Raw genomic sequence first — 21,852 nt, forward strand, 5'->3', positions numbered from 1 at the left:
GCTCATCTGGTAATTCCTAAAGGAATTCTGATTCGTCCATTTTCCAACAGACAAACTGGTTGAACCTACCAGATTTCTAATTAATGCAACCAGATTTTTTTCAGTGTACAAATCACATTGTCCCATCCTAACAATCCCGGTTCTCGAAAGGCGGTGAGGAACTTGGTGATGAACGTGTGCTCAACGCAGCAGCTTAGAAACTCATTGTCAGCATCCCGCTTCTCCGGTCTCGCTCAATGAAACCGAGACGAACGCTGCGAGAAAATCCTTTTGAACTTGGCGCCTTATTTCTGACAATCAGAGTCTATTGGACCGTCTGCAACGGCAGTAAGCAGTAAGAGTTCCCACTGGTCAGTTTTTGAAATAATCGATTATTTCTTGCTGCTTACTGCCATTGTAGACGGTCCACATCGCGATCGGATTCGCATAGACGCCGCGCGCTATCGCGCGACCGCTTGCTGATGCAACCGTTACCACGAGCGGAAATCGACCGAAATAAACGCGCGGTAGAAAGGCGCTTTGAAGCAGTGGACGGAAGTGTGCAAGTAGCAGCGAGTGCTTCTCCCTTTTTTCGGGGGATAAAGAAATGCACGATTGAGGAACTCTGCTTTTCCAACGTTCTCTATCTCTAGCAAAGAGCTCTCATTAGATATCGCTCATTGCTCATCGCGTCCAGTGCAGTGGCCGTTTTGGTAATTATTTAGTTTAACGGAGCAACTTCGGATGACCTTGACCTTGACATATATTATAGAGGTCACCCTCCTGAGTGACCTTCAAAGTTTTAGCCGTCGCTCATTGTTTATTAAAAAGTTATTAACAAAAGAAGTTTAATGATTTTTCACGAATTTTCAGTTGTCCACGCGAAGCAAGGACTTGAGTTTGACATATATTACAAAAGTCACCTTCCCGAATAACCCGCACTAGGTTTCACCCGTCGCTCATTGTTTGTTAAAGTTATTAACAAAAAAGTTTAATGAATAAAGCATAATTTTACGATATCATATACGTTTACGAAAGAGTATAATTGATGGAATTTTACCTTTAAATCAGAAATAGGTTTGGGTTAGGTTATATTTTCCGAAACTGGAGACCCGGACATATACGCTCGTTTTCAGCCCGTCGGAGCCGGTGTTACAGATTTTACCGTACAGATTTTGATCACCTGGTACACGGCACGAATCCCGGCGGGGGAGGGGTGAAGCCCCTCCCCCCGCCCTCCTGCGAAGCGGGCTGAAAAACGAGCGGATATGTGTCCGGGGCTCCAGTTTCGGAAAATATAACCTAACCTAACCTAACCAGGTTAGGTTAGGTTAAATCACTTTCCTTCCTTCGTTCATATTCGTCGTTTATGTTTTTCAATATTCAAAATAACTACTATATTTTCGAAACTTCTTTTGTTAATAACTTTTTAATAAACAATGAGCGACGGCTAAAACCTTTTGAAGGTCACTCAGGAGGGTGACCGTGACAATATATGTCAAGGTCAAGGTCATTCGAGGTTGCTCCGTTAATCTAAATAATTACCGCCGTTTTTCGCGAGGCCTCAACAAGTATAAAAAAAAGTGTAAATGAGCTACAAATAAGCTTAAAGAAATCAGTGCAGTTATCACTAACCTAATTTCGCTTTAGAGCCATCACTTTCCTTCCTTTCTCGTTACCTTCAGGCGTTCTATTCCGGCGGAAAGAAAATTATGCTATTCTCGATAAAGCTAAAAATAATCCGGTATCGATTGTGTCGTTAACTGGTGAAGCGATCTACTCCAATTCGGCTTACGCCGCCGTCTTGCGCTGTCTTTCGATCTCCCGGGTGTTTTAAGGTGCACGCGTGCGCGCGATACATTCCGGTATCCGCGCGCGAGCTATCGCCGGTGTGATGCGCGCTTACGTCGCGCTACCTCGGCGGAGCATCCACGGCTGGCCCCGGCTGGCATTGACGGAGCCACCGTGATAAACGCGATCGCGCTTAGACTCGCGGCGCATAAAAAGCCGCCCGATAAGAAAATGCCGACCCAGAAGATTAGACCGCGGCTCGCGGTAACGCCGCCTCGGATAACGCCGGCCGTTCCCATTGGCCGCCTCCTCGCTTGCCTCGCTGAACCTCGGATCGAAGGATAACTAGAGCTGACCGCGCGCGAATGTTATATTTCCGCGGAGTCCGATAGCGGCGGGCGTCATTAAATCAATTTCTGCGCGTGCGAGCATATATTTAATAAATTTAAATATTGAGGAGCCTTTTTTTGTGAGACGTACGCAAAAGCGTTTTTGCAATCTCGGTTTTTTACAAGCAGTATCCTGAATGATCGACCTGAATAGCCGGTATTATAGTCCGTTGTGTAACAAGATAATCTAACTACCTAAAAAATTTAATTATGTATTTGAGATACTAATACAGCTATCTAAGAAATGGTCTTAAGATCTAAGTTTAAGATGACCTTGACATAAAACGGACTATAAATACCGGCATATAAGCGATAAATGCTTGTGATAAAATGATAAATCCGTTAATGATGAGGTCACTGATCCTCGCAGGATCCATAGGGAATTCTACTCGCTCGGTCTGACTCTCTAGTTGTGTCTCTAGGTTGCACGCACCCGACGACCGAGAGATTTACCGCACCGGGGGGGGGGGGGGGTAAAGCCTTGTGGGCCACTTCGACCAAACTGCGATTAATCTAATCGTCGATAATTAATATAAAAATCTCTAATAATTCTCGTATATAAATAATATAAGTTTTATGTTGGTCGTCCTGTAAGTTAATTTAATCGACGATTAAATTAACCGGAGCTGCAAGTTGATTAGCCACAAATTTCTCGGGTCGAGATCTCGAATCGATTTCTAGCTTCGTGGACGCTCCGCTTCCAATCCTCGGCGGCGGCGTGTAATCCGTGCTGCCACGTTGGGAACCTAGACACCACTGTCGTTCCCCGTGCGAACAAGCAAGCGAACGGTCGTCACCGACGATATTCTCATTGCGAAATCACTGCTCACTTGGTACGCGGGCTCGGACGACTGAGAATCGGAAAAAGGCGAGACTCCTCGGCCTTGGCGAGCGCGTGCATTTCGCATCGATCACGCGAGAGAGGAGAGGTATCGGTATTTCTCATTGACATAGGAATATATGGACGGAGCCTTTTACGAGGGGAAGCCGAGATTAGCGGTAAGGGGAGAGCACTGGCACTTCGTGTAACTTCGGCTGTTCGGGTATGTTCGGTTTCGCCAGTGATATATATACATGTACGATGAGTTATTGTGTTGTGTCGGAATGTAGCAATCGCATTAATGCAAAAAGGAAAAATTGGCAACAACGTATGAAAGAAAATAATGGTCCGAAAATTTCTTTTCATCTGTAAGTAAAATACATACAATTGTAGGTTATACACAATGCCGGTAAAACGTTTCAGATATTGTTATGTGTTTATTATTATTTAAATTTATTATTATTGTGTTAAGAAAGAATTTTGGCTTGATTATACACCTAGACCGAGTAATGGTGGCACCGAAAGACAATCTTATTTAATTATTATATTTTTAACGTAATTTAGATGTAACATTGTCACCCACTGAAGAGGACCACATCCCGTATGGTCGAAACGTCGTTCTAATAAAGAGAATTATAGCCAGTTGTGTCGAATATTAATCGTACTCGTTTACTGAAATTATCTACTGGCGGTGTTAAGAAAGAATTTTGGCTTGTTTATTATTATATTCATATAAACAATTGTTCAATAACAGTTTTTCATTTATAGTTTTTATTAATTCATATATTTAATAATAAATATATATATATAGTCAAATCGTATATATTATTATTAAATATATGAATTATAATAACAACTATAAATGAAAAACTGTTATCGAACAATTATTCATATGAATGTAATAATAAACACATAACAATATGTGAAACGTTTTACCGGCATTGTGTATATAACCTACAATTGTATGTATTTTACTTACAGATGAAAAGAAATTTTCGGACCATTTTCTTTCATAAGTTGTTGCTAATTTTTCCTTTTTGCATTAATGCGATTGCTACATTCCGACACAACACAATAACTCATCGTACATGTAACTTCAGTATCACAACTTTACAAGACTGTATCGAGTATCATTCGGGCGATGTCGAGAACAGCCGAACTCGCCCGATTTGCCAGCAGCCTCTCCTTACCGCAAATCTCAGAACCCCCCTTGCCTAAGTTCGTAGCATAGGCTCCGTCCATATATTCCTATGTCAATGGTATTTCTTCCCTGCTTCGTAAAATAGATGTTTATTCCAACGATGCCCGCGGGTAATTTTAATGCAGAGTCGCAATGAAAGGCGAGTGTGGCGATATCGCGATATCGGCGATCCGCGAGTGTTAAGCATGCGTTGCTCGGCAGTAGCGTATCGATTGGCGCGCACGCTTAAATTGAAACGCTGCTGCGGAAGCAGGCGCCGAATTGTGCCTCGTCGGCATCTACGCAAACGGCACGTGGCCACGCCACGCGCCAATAAATTTTCGTGCAATTCAATTTTGCAGCGAGGTTCTCGCCGGAGAAAATTATTAACGGAGCACGCTACCTGCTGTTGATGATCAAACGACCTTGCTAATGGCGCGATTCAGCGAAACAGCTCGATAATGAAGGCGCGACACGTGGCTGAATCTAAAAACGAAAGTCCACGTGCACGTGGTGCGAAGACGGTCCCGTTCGACGCTTAGCATCAGCACGGGTCATCTTTGCACCTTGATTTCGGCATTCGCTTATCGATATCGGATCTCAAGTGCTTTTTTCCTCCAGCTCGGTTCTCGAGCACCTGCAACGTCGCGACAAACCCGCAGAGCGGACGAGACCGGCACTCGACTTTGCCGAGTCCCAGGCTAAGATAAGGAACACGAGGATGAAGTGCATCACCTCGCGCGTGCGAGCTTTCACAGAGAGGTCACCGAGATGCCGAGCCGAACGAGCTTTAACGGAGATCCTCAAGACGATCTCCTGATCCGTTCGGATCGGCGTGTCGCTGACCTTTACGCTCGACGTCGGCGATAAAAGAAAGAAGCGGAGATAACAGCCTGCGCCACGATAACGCCTGTCTGTCATCGCGATATTCAGGCTCGAAACACGAGGCGACCAATACGAGGAGCGCGCTGGTGAACGTACCGAGCGCGAGGTGCTTTGCGTCGAGGTACATCCTCCTCGCGTCCTCTCGTTTCGTCTCGTCTCGTCTCTTGCCTATACGCGTAGCGGTAAAATCCCGGCTTTTTGTATAAATTAAACTAACGGACTCGCGGTGTAATCGCGAAAATACTAACAAGTAACACTACCCAAGTGTCACACGCCGATTTTGATAGGCTTTGAATATGTTGTTGTCTAGGTCAAAATATGAGATACATATTTTTTTATATCGGCCCGTTTTGCCATTAAGGGGGTGAAACACCCTCTTGAAAAAAATCGGGTTTTATATTTCTTAGCGAATACCGTCGAAACAATAAAACATATAAGAAAAAGTTTCAAGTAAAAGTTTTATGGATTCTAATGTACTTTATAACAGTGCAATCAGATTTTTCGAAAATGTCATATTTTTCGAAATTCCTTTCCCCCTCCACAATTTTTGAAAATTTTAAAATTTATCTTTCAGCAAAACTTCAAGCATATTTAACGACAATTCAACCATATATGATAAGGTCATATTCTGAAAACGCATTTTTCAAAAATAAGCTAAAAGTACCTCTATATCGCTACATACGCGCCCCGTCCGTATTCTCGTATTTAATACGCTAGTTACTCCTGGCAACAGTTTTTTCGCACAGAGATAACAATGAAGTCGGGGGATTACTTTTAATTAACAAAATAAGTCAGGTTCTCGCCCTCTGCCGGACCCAGAAATGGTCAACGTAGAGCTGACAAGAAAATTTTACTTTTTTTATTTTTTTCAATATTTCTAAATTTGTTTGTTTTTTTCTCTATAATTGCATATATACTAACATTTCTTATAAATTAACATATATTTGTGTGTGTGTGTGTGTGTGTGTGTAAAACCCGATTTTTTTCAAGAGGGTGTTTCACCCCCTTAATGGCAAAACGGGCCGATATAAAAAAATATGTATCTCATATTTTGACCTAGACAACAACATATTCAAAGCTTATCAAAATCGGCATGTGACACTTGGGTAGTGTTACTTGTAAGTGGCGGAGGCACGCGGCGTGGACGGTTCTCGCGTCGCGCGTGCGATCGCTGCGAGCAGTAATTGCTTCGAAAAATCCGATAGCGGGATAATAGCCAATGCGTATCCGGTGTAAATCGCAGAAACGAGATAAATGTAAATAGCCGTTAGCGAGTGGGGAAATGTGTTTAATGGTAGATTGGAGAGACTGGTTTTTTTTATACTTTGATATTGAATGCGCTTGAATTTCAAGTACGTGCTGCTTGAAAAATGAAACGAGATGCGCGTGTGAGAAAGGTCAATGAGAATCGCATCGCAATTGCATACCGCCATGGAACTCTCCGCGCGCCGTGCGGCTCTCCTGATCCCCATGAACGAAACTCGGGCTAATTAACAAACGTGACGCAGCACGGGCCCCGCTCGAGTGTCTGCGGAATGCATTTTTCTGGGTCGCGGCGACTTTTTATTTCCTAATGGAACTGAATCCAATCTCTCGCATCGTCGTCGCGGCGCTGCGTCAGCAAGCGGTGTACGTGCGAAAGCAAAGTTCCAACGAGCGCGAAACCGCCCGTTGAGAAGCTTCATTCGCGAACGATTTTTTTCTCTTGGATCACGTACAATCGATATTCCAAAACCGAGAGGGTGAGAGATAGAGAGGGAGAGGGAGAAAGTGCATTGGAGTAAGCATTTCTAGCAGGCGGGTGTAAATAAGCGTCGAAGGCGCGACGGAGGGCTGGGAAATGTCCCTCTTATATGTAGCGCGTTTATACTATAAATATTATCGGTTTGCTTCTGTCGCTATCGTTCACGCTCGTTGCCTCGAAGAGAGGTCAGTCGCGGAATACAGGGTGTCCCGGGTTTTAACCGATAAACTGCGGGGGCATATTCTACTAGTGGAAATAAGAAAAAATTCTTATATCGGGTTTGCTTAGAAATGCTTTATTACAAAGTTATAAACCAATATTGGAAAGAAATATGAGATAAGTAACAACGGATTTTTTCACAAAAATAAAAATTATGTACGCAATGATTCAGTGACGCATTTCAAAATGTTGTCCTTGCACATCGATACAAGCTAGACATCGACGTAGTACAGAATTTGTTACAGTACCACATTCCTGAAAATTTTGTTGCATCTCAGTAACTGAATTAGTAATTCGTTGCTTCAAATCTTCAAGCGAGATTACTTCTGTACTGTAAACTTTATTTTTTAAAGTTCCCCATAAATCAAAATCAAGAGGCGTTAAATCGGGCGATCTTGGAGGCCAGAAAACCGGTCCTCCTCGATCAATCCACCTATGAGCGTAATGTTCATCTAACCAGTTTCTAACTTGTCTAGCATAGTGCGATAGACAACCGTCTAACTGTATCCAGCTGTTTTGGCGAAACTGCAGTGGCACATTTTCCATCAAAATTGGTAAATCGTTTGATAGGAATCTTCGAAAAGATTCTCCGTTCAATCGGTCAGGTAAAAAGAACGGACCAATAAGCCGGTCATGAAGCATACCCATCCAAACATTACATCGAAATTCGTGTTAAAAGTTTCTTTGTCTGGTAGTATGTGGATTATTATGAGCCCATACATGGCTATTATGAGAATTGAATATGCCTCGTCTTGTAAAGGTCGCTTCATCTGTCCATAATATCATTGATGAGAAAAGATTGTCCCTTTCTACTGCATTCACATACCAGTTACAAAATTCGACTCGTTTCTGATAATCGATTGGAAGTCATTCTTGTACAGGTGTGTAACGATATGCGAATCTGTCATCAGCACGCAATGTTCTCCAAATAGTGTTTCGCGATATCTGCAGTTGAGCTGAAGCACGTCGAACACTTTGTGTAGGAGTATTATCAAAAAGATTTAAGATTCTTTCCGCGCGTCGTCGGTGTCTTAGAGCTGAACGAACATCATCATATTCATTCATAGGTCGAAATGAACCCAAATTACGTAATTGCAAATGGGTATTACTAAACACAGAACTATCTGGTACTCTCCTGTTAGGAAATCTACGTTGACACTCTCGTACGGCAGCTCGTGCATTTCCGTCACAGAATCCGTACACGAAATGAATATCAGTGTATTCCTCATTTGAAAACACTTTTGGCATTCTGATAGTAGTTGCTAGTTGACACGACGATTGAAATCTAACGGCTACTGTTGTGAAAGTAACAATCATACTGAATCGTTTGAACATAGTGAACATGAATACATGTGGATACACGTAACATAAACATCTTGGACCTTCCAAATTCTACACTATGTTCCGTTGGTACTTATCTCATATTTCTTTTCAATATTGGTTTATAACTTTGTACTAAAGCATTTCTAAGCAAACTCGATATAAGAATTTTTTCTTATTTCCACTAGTAGAATATGCTCCCGCAGTTTGTCGGTTAAAACCCGGGACACCCTGTATATTCGTGCGAACGGAATAAACACGTTTGTAATCACGGAGCACTTTGTCCTCCTCACTGTGTTTCTGCTCAGGGCTTATTCCGAGAGTTCGCCTCACAGTGGCGAATTATAGCCCGAAGGCTTCCAGCTCCCATTGGATCTGCAATATTTTCGGAGTCGACGTCGACGGATAAAAACAGCTGTATGTTTTTCGTACATATCAAAATAATCCCTTAATTCCCTTTTCATGACTCTCTTTACACTTTACTGATACTTTGCACTTCAACTCTTCAGCGATACCCGCACTTCGCGAAAGATCAGGACCGTTTCGCTTTTAATTAACGCTTTTTTACACTCATCGTACTTAAGCTGATCCGATTATGCGCGCCCGCACTTCGGGAAGAGGCGGAAAATAGAAGTAGAAAGTGCAGCTAAAAATAGCAGCCTTATTACGGCTTATAAATAACTCGCCACAATGTTTCAATGCAGTACTGTTCTCGGTGCGGTATAACAATCGATTGCCGTGGTTCGGCTTACGTAACGTTGTGCCACATCAAACGGATTACTTTCGATTGATGATTTCGGAGTATCGTGTCCCAGATGCAATCATAAAATAATTGATTATCGTCAAACGGGCGTCCGGCCAATATCGATTCGATACTCGCCTTGCGATTTTCTCGAGTGACCCCAAACTTAAAGGGACCTCGGGGAGCGGCCGATAAACATGTTTTCGCGCACACGGATTGCGAAAAATAACGGGGGAGTAAACGTGGGGCCCGTTTCTCCGGCACGCTCGCTCGCAAGGATCGCCGATGAAAGCGGCACGTGTTCGGCGCATTTTGCGTCTCACGCGAACCCAGGACGAACTTTTCGCACGACCAACAAACCACTCGACGACGTACGCTCGGGACGACCGAACGAACATCTCTGCGCTGTGAGCGACCTTCGCCAAAGCGAGCGCTTAAAGTCCGCTCCTTGTACGTGTGGCACGCGATGACTAAGAGAAATCCCACATGATGACACACTCGTTCGATCGACGACGCCCGACGTGATGCGTATCGTGCAAGATCACACGCATTTTATATCTCCAAGTCACAATAGATTTCTATTGTCTCTCGTGCTTCTATAGATAATAACGAAAGAAATAATGATTAGTTAATTGTACACTGAAAAAGAATCTGGTTGCATTAATTAGAAATCTGGTAGGTTCAACCAGTTTGTCTGTTGGAAAATGGACGAATCAGAATTCCTTTAGGAATTACCAGATGAGCACGATTAATTCCTTCCTGTTAAATTTACCAGATTTTCTTGATAATAATACTAAATGTATTTAGTTAAATTAACATGACTGTTTAGTGAAAAGAAACGTTTTTCTGTTTCATTACCGTGAGTTTTCTTGGATTGCTGTAAATGAAATATCATGTTGATATTTACACAGGATGTCCCGTAATAATCGCCTAACCTCTCGCATGCCAATAGAGCAGATCGAGATGAACAGAAAAGTCCCATATCATTTTGCGATATTCGCAATAATAATCGAAATATTGCATATTAAAGTCAAGCGAATCCAGAGCGCGCGGAGGCGAGTATCGAGCCGCTCGAGGTATAGGATTATCATTGCGAATATCGCAAAATGGTATGGGACTTTTCTGTTCATCTCGATCTGCTCTATTGGCATACGAGAGGTTAGGCGATTATTACGGGACACCCTGTATAAAAAAATATAAGAAGAGAACACGGTTTTTCATCCGCCATCACTTCACCAGCCACTTCACGACCATTCCACTAACTAATTTCATTTCACTACAGGAGGAAAACGTGCCGTCCGTGCCGATCCGTTTCCCGAACATGCACCAACACGCACGACACGAAAACAATAGAATGCTGCTGGAGTGCCCTGCGATTAACCAGAATTCTGATTGCATCTTCGTTTGTTCTTATGTCTAGTGTAATATAACTAGAAGTTTTATAGATCCAACTGGAAAATACTAACCAAATTCTAGTTATAAAATATCCAGTCTTATCGTGATAACTAGAAATTCTTGGTTAGTTTAACCAAAATGCATTCTATCAGATACGTCTTGTTGATACAATCAAATCATTTTTCTCAGTGTACGTGTTTGACCGCGAAAGAGAAGGAATATCTGTTGAATTGAGCAAAAGGAACCGGGTAGCGCAAGATACACTTACATCATATGTTCGTGACTGACGTAACTCGCCTCGTGAGGATTGAATGTCACACAATGGTGACAATGTCGCGTCGCTGAAAGCTATCGGCAACGCGAACTATCGCGAACGGGTGTCGAATTAATCGCAGCGAGTTTCCTTTCATTCGAGCGCGAAGTTTTGGTAACAGAAGGCAGTTGCAGAATCAAATCAAGCGAGCGCGACGAGACGGTGCTTATTTTTGGCCAAAAAGTCACGTACAGCCATCACCCACCCGACTAGAAATGTTGTCAGGTTTACCTAATATGTTATAAGGACCTGACGTGGTTGGCGTAAGGTAATCCTGAACAAGGTATACCTAAGAATATCCTCATCAGGTTCAAATATGTATGACCTTTTTAGGGTTAAAATAATAAGGAGCATATTAGGACCTTCTTACGTTATGCCTGATATTTCAAAGTACAAATTTTGTTGAGGTTTACATTATTAGTACCTACTAAGGATCTTATTCCTTCATCCTGATATTTTTTCAAATTTAGAGGTAAAGGTTTCCCACATCTGGTCCTACATCGGACCATACGTAGTTTATCATATTATAATGTACGTTATATACTTAATGTAGAAAGAATAGTAATTTCTACTTAATTTGCGAGTATTAATTATTTTTATATCATATACGTTTCAATGTACTCGATTATGGAACAATAAGAGACAAAAATCAACACAAGTGTGTGTTTCCCGCCTCTGATTCACCAAGCGACCGATAGATGGCCAGGTCAGGCGTGACGTTCTCGCAAGAAACATTTGGTTAGCACCTTACAAATAACCATCTGGAAAATCGATCCGGTACTCTAATCTTCTCTTCTTTTGGACTCTTACTTAGAACATATGCTAGTAGTATATGTTCTAAGGACTCTTACACTCACCGAAAATATCAAGTTTTAGTAATCCTTTAGACGACTTGGTGCTGTCTGGGTAGTAAGGATTTAATACTTCAACCCGATATAAACCTGATGAGGATATCCAGATAAGGACGTAACTATTGTGCTGCGTTACATGACTGATCAGGTCCTGATGAATTTACCTTATCAGGACCTGATAATAAAATAAGGTCAACCTGATCAGGACCACTGGATAAATTTCTAGTCGGGCATGACATTCCAGCTATCTCGACAGTGATCAGGATTTAAAGCGGCTTGGAAAGCAGACTTCCAGGTCTATCCACGTTAATTGAGCGTGCTCTCTCTCTCCCTACATACGCATACATTGTACCGATATCGAGGAAATATATTTTGAGTACGATTAACACACGTGGTCAGTGTTTGAATCGATACAGCATTAATCCTGTTATTTTTCAGACATACCGTGTATGCCTTTCGAGTCCCGAGAACCTTTCCTCAATAGCGTGCGCGTATTTGTAGAAGGTATTTTCGTGCCAGCGAGCGTGTTAAGCGTGGTGCGATGCGGCCGAGAGCTGACACACGCACGGCTGCGTTTATCGTAGTTGGCCGAGGACGGCGTACACACACGCATATTACGCCGTTCAAAGGAGGAAAAAGATCCGGCGTGCTACCTGTGCCTGAAACTGCCCCTGCGGGTACAAAGAAACAAGCGGCAGTCGAGAGTGGCGAGCGAGCGACGGAAGAAGGAAAGAGAAAGCCGGGCCAAGGAACATGCGACGAAGAAACGAGAGGAAGACACAACGAAAGAAGAAGGAAGGGGAGAGGGAGCAACGACGGGTCAGCGAGAGATCTTGGGAGAATTACGCGCGGCAGGTCCGATCGAAACACATAAGGAACGAAGCAGGAGAAGAAGCAACGAGAACTGAAAGCAGGCAGGCAGGCAAGAAGTGAAGAAAGAAAGGAAAGAAAATCGCAGGAACGAGAGAGAGAGAGAGAGAAAGAGAAAGAAAGCAAGGAACGGATCGCACTGTCGGTGCGTTGAGAATACATACAAGTATATTCCACTCCGTCAAGTCCACCTTTCTCTCTCTCTCTGTCTTGCATTCTTTATGCATATTCATTTCATATTACGATCGCCTTTTCAGTACGATTTTCGTAAACCCATAGTTGCATTTATCCATGCGATAATCTTATCGGTTCGCACCGCTCAACCACTTTCGCATACAGATGTATGAACCTCGTTATTATTGTCGCGATCGCATTCTCCTTGCACATATTTCCGTCTAGTCATACTCGTTCCGACCACAGGGATTTATTCACGAATAACAAGTACAGTAGATCCCCGTGTAACACGGGGAATACGTTCCGCATAATACGAATCCGTGTAATGCAAACCACATATGTAGATTATATACAGGGTGTTTCCTAAGTAAGTAGACAAACTTAAGGAGGATATTCCTTGGCTTATTTTAAGAAGAAAAGGTCATATAAACATATGTCCTAAACTGCTTTGTTTTCCAAAAAAAGTACATCACTGTTTTCGTTCACTTTTCGGATAGCGTGCTTTCAACAGCGGTGGGGATGGAACGGGGATGGTCAATTTTTGAACAGGAAGTTTGCCAATCGATGGATCGGTCGAGGTACTCAAAGACCAAACCATTTATGGCCTGCAAGATCCCCAGACTTAAATCCAGTAGATTTTTTTCTATGGGGACAGCTTAAATCTTTAATTTACGCTACACCTATTTAAAATGAAGAAGATCTCAGAAATCGCATAATAGATGGATGTGAAAGAATACGTAACACTCCAGGTATTTTTGAGCGTGTACGTCAATCAATGGAAAGGAGAGTCGAGGCGTGTATCATGGCTGCAGGTGGACATTTTCAGCAGTTACTGTGATGTTATTATTTTTCTTTTTAGTTACTATTTTCTTTTTCGTTATAATTTTTCTTTTTGGTTACTATTGTTTTTCATTTGTTTCATTTGCAATAATACAAACTGTTCTATAATAAACGAAAAGTGAACGAAAACAGTGATGTACTTTTTTTTGGAAAACAAAGCAGTTTAGGACATATGTTTATATGACCTTTTCTTCTTAAAATAAGCCAAGGAATATCCTCCTTAAGTTTATCTACTTACTTAGGAAACACCCTGTATATTATATATATATGTAAATGGAAATATTCATAAAACTCCAGTCTCTTTCTATACCAATAAGCCTGCAAATCTGTTATCTTAGTTGCACGTCACAAGGATTAGCTGTATTTCGCTATACATGTACATAACGCGTTATACGGGGCTGATTTACCACGTTGTACGGGGTCTTCTACTGCAGGTTCCTTCTCTTCGTCTGGCCGGCTCTCTTCCATCTCTTTCCTTATCCCTTGCTCTCCTTCTCTCTCTCTCTCTCTCTCTCTCTCTCCACTATCGCAGCTGTCACTGTTCCACTTCACAAGAGCACGATTTCCCGAGATATCCTCTACCTACTATACTACACGCCACCTCCGCCATCTCCTCCCACCTCTCTCTTTCTCTCTCTTTCTATATCGACTACTCTCTGCGGTATGCCAACCTTCTACTCCACCATGTTTCTCTCGCGTGCTCGCACGAAGCGGCGGCGGCAGCAGGAGGTGGTAGTGGAGGTGGATGGATCCGCGCCGCGGCCCCCACGGACGCCCACGGGAGCACGTATTATACAGGCAGTTTCAGGAAGATAGGTCGATACTTTGGGGAAGCGAGGCAATCGCTGGGGTTGCCTAGTCTCCCCGACAGGGTCGAGGGAGACCGGAGGGCTGTTTCTTTCATTGGGAAACTTCGCCGGGATATCCGTCAAGCCCTTGCGCGTGGCCTCTCGCGAGCCTCTCTCGGATTCTGATTAGCAGCGTCATACTGAATACATGACGCGTAAAGTTCAATTATTCTTTCGCGCTTAGAACAAACCGGTGTGATTAATGAAACGTCTCAAGTAGGAAGAACAGAAGTAGGCGAGAATGAGATATCCGCGTCATGTAGTTCGAGAACTTTGCAAAGCTGATAAGATAAACACGACGACGAGCACCGCTTGGCTAAGAAAGCCTTCTCAGAACACTCTTCAAGTTTCATTTCAAGTAATTCGGTGGACGTAATAGTCTCTTATCACCTTGCAAAAATATCAGTTTTTCTGCTTGAAATCGCCAGTATAGGTATGTCCTACCCACTAGGCATACGTATGAGCCGTTCTTTTGCCCGTCTCCCTCTCTCTTCTTCTCACAGACGCACGTCCAAAAGTTCGCTCTCTAGCCCCCCGGCTCTCTCAATACTGTCTTTCCCTCCCCTCCCCCTCCCCCACACCCTCGTTGCCCTTCTGCTGCTCTCTTCTTTCTTTGCAGAGCGAGGTATGGGGCGAGGTCCAATTCGTTGCCCGTGGGAAAAATAGAAGCGAACAAGACACTTTGGGTCTGCCGATGTCGTCCTCCGCTCTTCCTCTACCTGAGCGGATTCTTCCTCTCTTTCTTTCTCTCACGGAATGGACGCCCCGAGTGAATGATTTAATGTGATGCAAAGTACGTTCTTGAGGTATATCGCTGCCGTCACAGCTGAGCGATGATTTCTTGTAATTCATCATTTTTATGTGCTTTAGTATTTTTCTCCATTCGAGGGCAAGGTCTTCTGGTGCGTCCCACTGTTCCCGAGTGCAAAAATCCTTATTTCCCTCTTTCTCCTTTCTACCACCATTTCTATACCTTCCTTTCAAAGGACAGGCGATTATTACGGTTACTAAAAATAGGAAGCACGAAAGAGTAACAACTGGAAAGCTTGACGCGAAACTAACGAGTTATGAACCTCTTTTCTAAAATTGTACTTAAACCGTTAACCGCTCTGCCTTTGTGCACTGTCCGCAAAATCTGTATCTTTTTTTTTCTTCCCCATTGCCGTGCACTGAATGCACGCTTACGGTGCGCGTAAATATCGAACACAGAAAGTGTAATAAAATGAAACTACAGAAATATCCCCTTCCGATATTTATTCCCGTGACCTATATATTTATATTTTTCTTCCTTCACTTGAGCGTTTCCGTTTACCTGCCCCATTCAAGTCACAGACGCGGACTGACGCCAGCCAGCCGGAAGAGCCGATTGGCGTAATCGAGAATTCTTTCACGGCTGATACGGAACGAAGACGCGGCGCCGCTCGTGTTCTCGCGATAACGGCGGGGCCGCGAGTATTGTCAAGTAGTTGTTTTCCTCGTACTCGCCGTTCTCGGAAAACGTGCCCCGCCGTGAAATCCGCATGATCGCCGGTCTCACCATCACCAATCCTCTCTCTTTTCCTCTCGCAGGCGCGCGACGCGATCGCGAGTACATGACACGCGCGCACACGAGAGAAACGCTTACCTCTCGCGGTGCAGCAAGCAGATGCGCTCCTTGGCGACCTTCAGCTTCTTCGAGATGCTCTTCTTGAGGCTCTCGACGGTGTCGTTGCGGTCCGCCGTGATTTCGAACTGGCCACCAGTAGTCGGCGTGATGCACACGGTGATCTCGTCCTTGTCGGCTGCCGTGCTGGCCGCTGTCGCGACGCAGCCACACCCCGGCTGCGGCGTCAGCAACGGCTGCTGCTGCTGCTGCGGCGTCACCGCCGACGACAGCGGTGGCAACGTCGGCGGACAGGAAGCGGCGGGAACACGGTCGTACGATCCTGGAGACGCGACTCTTACCGGAGCGACCCTGGGATCAGCCGCGGCGGCATCATCGAGGGCGGTAGGGGGAACGGTGCCAGCGGTGGCGGGGGCACTGCTCGACCCGTCGTCGACCGTCCGCACGTCCGACGCGGAGGAAGTCTCGTCGGTCTCGCTGCCCATCGTCCCCACGTCCGACGCTCGTGGCGGGTCCGCGGTATCGTCCATCCTGCCTCGGTATCGACCGGGTTCAGCACTGCGTGGCGGTGACGACGGCACTTGGAACGGGACTGAGAAATCCCCGGCGACGACGTCGGCGGTGGAAACGAGGACAAAACACCAAGACCGCTCGGGTCCGCGACTACACCGCGACTACGCGCTCGCGCGTGTGTCCTCTCGTCCGCTTCGCCCCTCCCCCCTGCCCCTTCTTACCGCAACCGCCGACGACTCCTCCTCCCCCGCTCGCGGGACCTCGGCGCTCTCCTACTTGCTCGTGTTGCCGCGACGCGTACGACGTCGCCCGACGTCCTCCACACGCGTGCACCTGTGCACCTGTGCGCCCTCCCTCCCGCCCCGCGACGGCGTTCCTTCCTTCCCTGCTGCGTTACCTCCGCCACGAAACAGGAGCGTCCCCGATGGCAGAGCGGCCGGTCCAAGGAGAATGCGCACGCCGCGCGCGAGGACGACGCTAGCTAGGCCGGCGACGGACGAAATACGCCGTCGGGACGACGGAGAGGGACAGACACGCGGGGAAAGGAGAACGGAAGGGGGCAGAGGAGGGCGTGCACGAAGCGGAGTCACGGCTCTCGTGTCCGTCGTACGCGGGGAGATCGTGAGGGGCACAGCGAGGGAGACGCGCGGCACGCCGTTCTCGATCGATAGCGAGTTCTACACGCGAGAAGATTGTCCGCCGGAGACGGTGACTCCGTCGGTCGCGAGGGAGGAACGCACGAGGTGCGGACGGGCAAGGTTCTCTCGCCTCTTCCTTCCGCGACGACCACGGCGACGCACCACGGCTCTCCCCCACCTCTTTCCCTTTTGCTCCTTGGCAATCAGCTCCGCTACCTCCGTGTCGTCGTGTTTTCTTCTTCCTCTTCTTCGCGTCGCTGGCTCGGCCCGCGTGCTTCCTCTCCGCGCTTCTATTCTCTCTCTTTCTTCTCTTCGCCGGGCCGAAGCTTCGCTCGTGTCGTACACCGGATGTACAGTCCCCTTACTGGCCCTCTCGCGCACGCACGCACGTCAAGTACGTAGAACCGACGAGCCACGTCCCGCAAGCCGCCGTCGAGCGCACAGTCCTGCGACTAACGGCCGAAAACCGGAGCTCCCGGAGCCACCGCCGGATTCCCAGACCCGGCGGCCACCGAACCCGCTTCGGCCGACGGCCGAACGTGACGCGTGGCGTCATCCGCCGTGCGATTCGGCGAATCGCGAAGGATGTTGCTCCGTGTCGGTAAGGTAGGAACACTCGTGGCGTTCACTCTTCGATCGCTGAGTCACCCAACTACTTCTCTGTTTTTTTATGACTTTCGTCGGTACCATTGACATAGGAATATATGGATTTCGAAGGGGGCAGTCGTCAGGTGCACGACGGTTGTTCCGAGTTTTCTTTTTCTCAACTTGTTATTTCGTATTTTGCATTTCACTCATTTTTGCAATTGGCCGTATCGAACCTGAAAGGGATCGGGTGCCATTAAACACTAAGAAGAAGAAGAAGATAGGAATATATGGACGGAGCCTATGCTACGAACTTAGGCAAGGGGGGTTATGAGACTTGCGGTGAGGAGAGGCTGCTGGCAAATCGGGCGAGTTCGGCTGTTCTCGACATCGCCCGAATGATACTCGATACAGTCTTGTAAAGTTGTGATACTGAAATTACATGTACGATGAGTTATTGTGTTGTGTCGGAATGTAGCAATCGCATTAATGCAAAAAGGAAAAATTGGCAACAACTTATGAAAGAAAATGATCCGAAAATTTCTTTTCATCTGTAAGTAAAATACATACAATTGTAGGTTATACACAATGCCGGTAAAACGTTTCAAATATTGTTATGTGTTTATTATTATACTCATATGAATAATTGTTCGATAACAGTTTTTCATTTATAGTTGTTATTATAATTCATATATTTAATAATAATATATACGATTTGACTATATATATATATTTATTATTAAATATATGAATTAATAAAAACTATAAATGAAAAACTGTTATTGAACAATTGTTCATATGAATATAATAACAAGCCAAAATTCTTTCTTAACACAATAATAATAAATTTAAATAATAATAAACACATAACAATATCTGAAACGTTTTACCGGCATTGTGTATAACCTACAATTGTATGTATTTTACTTACAGATGAAAAGAAATTTTCGGACCATTATTTTCTTTCATACGTTATTGCCAATTTTTCCTTTTTGCATTAATGCGATTGCTGCATTCCGACACAACACAATAACTCATCGTACATATATATATATATATATCACTGGCGAAACCGAACATACCCGAACAGCCGAAGTTACACGAAGTGCCAGTGCTCTCCCCTTACCGCTAATCTCGGCTTCCCCTCGTAAAAGGCTCCGTCCATATATTCCTATGTCAATAGTCGGTACACTCATTGAAGTTCTTCAGAGTTCCGACCAGATGGCGCAAAATCGTCCCCCTTTTACGAAGTTGCACATCTCGGAACTCTCCTTGGTTTGTCCAGAAATTTAAACGGTGTGAATTTCGAGTTTGACCAGGCCGCGACATTTATGTCGTCGGCGGAAATTTATTTTTGGGCAATCCTCATCAAAGCAAACCCGGAAAAGCGTTGCTAATGATTCACGTCCGACAGATGAAATTGTAAAATGTCTTTTTATTTTTCACAAAATATCTTCACAATCTGTCCATAATTACCTCTTTCTGTAGAAACTCTCGCTAAGAAAATATCGACATCAAGCTCGTCGTTTCGTATCCAAAAAAAAAAACGCTTTGATAAATCGGCCATCCGCTGCGTAGCCTCCAGACATTTTTTTTAAACAAAGGTACGGATGTGATATCTCGAAGATACTTTGGAACCGGTTCTTGAATACGATTGGAAAATATTTTAACGTTATTTAGAGGAGATTACATATGAAAGAATAAAACGCGAATTTGTTCTTGCGGTATTGCGCTGATAAAAAAAACTGGCACCACGTTACTCGTGATGAAGTTCCAAAACTAGGAGAGGAGAGAAGAGGATTGCAAATTCGTGAAAGAAACTCGCGATCGCAGCCCCAATATATTTGTCTTTGTCTCAATTTGCTTTGGATTTAAAATTTCTCACGTTTCGCACAACTTATTACCTATAACGACCTCGCATAACTTTCCCGGTCTTTGTCTGCACTCTTCAAAAATACGATCTTCACCTTACATATCGATAAATCGATGTTAACCGTTTGAGTGCTGAAAGTGCCCGATCGTGATTGTTTTTGCCGTATCATGTTCTCGCGTTAGCGAGATAAATGGAGATAAGATTCCAAACATGTTTATCTACTTTTTTATGAGAATGATGTTTAATTAATAGCGACGTTGAGGAAAAGAAATCCACAAACGGAAACTTGAGCAAATCAATAGATGACGGTGCTCGATGGTGCTCGTGATACCGCGTGATATCGCTCGGTATTTTTCGCGCACGTTTTTCACGCAGCTGCCGCCTGCGGCACTCAAACCGTTGACGATCGTGATCTCACCGCAACTTCCTACCATTAACGGGTGCTGGAGTTGCTAGTGAACTATTTTTTCACTATAGCGATGGTAATTGCGGTTTCGAAAATTCTCTTTATTGCTTGTGCAGAACAGAAAATCCTTTTCCACAAATGAAGTATAGATAGAAAGAAAGTCCGCTCTACAGGACTTTATATTCAAAATGGAAAAAAGCTAGAAAAGACAAATGCAAGTTTTTAACTTTTTTCCATTTTGAATATAAAGACCTGTAGAGCGGACTTTCTTTCTATCTATACTTCATTTGTGGAAAAGGATTTTCTATTCTGCACAAGCAATAAAGAGAATTTTCGAAACTGCAATTACCATCACTATAGTGAAAAAATAGTTCACTAGCAACTCCAGGATCACCTTAAGGGGAAGCTGGAGTTGCTAGTGAACTATTTTTTCACTATAGCGATGGTAATTGCGGTTTCGAAAATTCTCTTTATTGCTTGGCAGAATAAAAAATCCTTTTCCACAAATGTAGTATAGATAGAAAGAAAGTCCGCTCTACAGGACTTTATATTCAAAATGGAAAAAAGCTAGAAAAGACAAATGCAAGTTTTTAACTTTTTTCCATTTTGAATATAAAGTCCTGTAGAGCGGACTTTCTTTCTATCTATACTTCATTTGTGGAAAAGGATTTTCTATTCTGCACAAGCAATAAAGAGAATTTTCGAAACTGCAATTACCATCGCTATAGTGAAAAAATAGTTCACTAGCAACTCCAGGATCACCTTAAGGTGAACTATTTTTTCACTATAGTGATGGTAATTGCAGTTTCGAAAATTCTCTTTATTGCTTGTGCAGAATAGAAAATCCTTTTCCACAAATGAAGTACAGATAGAAAGAAAGTCAGCTCTACAGGACTTTATATTCAAAATGGAAAAAAGCTAGAAAAGACAAATGCAAGTTTTTAACTTTTTTCCATTTTGAATATAAAGTCCTGTAGAGCGGACTTTCTTTCTATCTATACTTCATTTGTGGAAAAGGATTTTCTATTCTGCACAAGCAATAAAGTGAATTTTCGAAACTGCAATTACCATCACTATAGTGAAAAAATAGTTCACTAGCAACTCCAGGATCACCTTAAGGTGAACTATTTTTTCACTATAGTGATGGTAATTGCAGTTTCGAAAATTCTCTTTATTGCTTGTGCAGAACAGAAAATCCTTTTCCACAAATGAAGTATAGATAGAAAGAAAGTCCGCTCTACAGGACTTTATATTCAAAATGGAAAAAAGCTAGAAAAGACAAATGCAAGTTTTAACTTTTTTCCATTTTGAGTATAAAGTCCTGTGGAGCGGACTTTCTTTCTATCTGTACTTCATTTGTGGAAAAGGAGTTTCTAAAATGCTCTTTATTGCTTGTGCAGAATAAAAAATCCTTTTCCACAAATGAAGTATAGATAGAAAGAAATTCCGCTCTACAGGACTTTATATTCAAAATGGAAAAAAGCTAGAAAAGACAAATGCAAGTTTTTAACTTTTTTCCATTTTGAATATAAAGTCCTGTAGAGAGGACTTTCTTTCTATCTGTACTTCATTTGTGGAAAAGGATTTTCTATTCTGCACAAGCAATAAAGAGAATTTTCGAAACTGCAATTACCATCGCTATAGTGAACTATTTTTTCACTAGCAACTCCAGCATCCCCTTAATCCTCTCATGTATATACACGTGTATATACATCTCCATGATATGATACATAGCTTCACCGGTTATACGTATCGAGGTTTATCGATTAGTGCGTAAATAAATTTACGAGCGAGCGTTAACGAGCTGATAAAAACGACTTATTTTTGGTAAGTCTCTCTCTCGTGCGAGATGGTAAATAATAACGCTCGGCAAA

General features: G+C 43.7%; 1 protein-coding gene across 2 annotated transcripts in view; it reads right to left on the reverse strand.

Annotated features, from left to right (window-relative positions):
* Positions 1-16,714, reverse strand: part of LOC105280049 (midnolin-A-like) — a 36,810-nt gene extending 20,096 nt beyond the window's left edge. Inside the window, exon 1 of one of the 2 annotated variants that reach the window (XM_026974618.1) lies at positions 15,985-16,714. In XM_026974618.1, coding sequence (XP_026830419.1) covers positions 15,985-16,493 — 509 coding nt within the window. In that variant the 5' untranslated portion in view covers positions 16,494-16,714. The remainder of the gene's footprint in view (positions 1-15,984) is intronic. The other variant, XM_026974619.1, reaches the window with a different exon arrangement.
* Positions 16,715-21,852: the final 5,138 nt, after the last annotated feature.

Source organism: Ooceraea biroi, chromosome 13, assembly GCF_003672135.1.
Source record: "Ooceraea biroi isolate clonal line C1 chromosome 13, Obir_v5.4, whole genome shotgun sequence".
Classification (NCBI taxonomy): domain Eukaryota; kingdom Metazoa; phylum Arthropoda; class Insecta; order Hymenoptera; family Formicidae; genus Ooceraea; species Ooceraea biroi.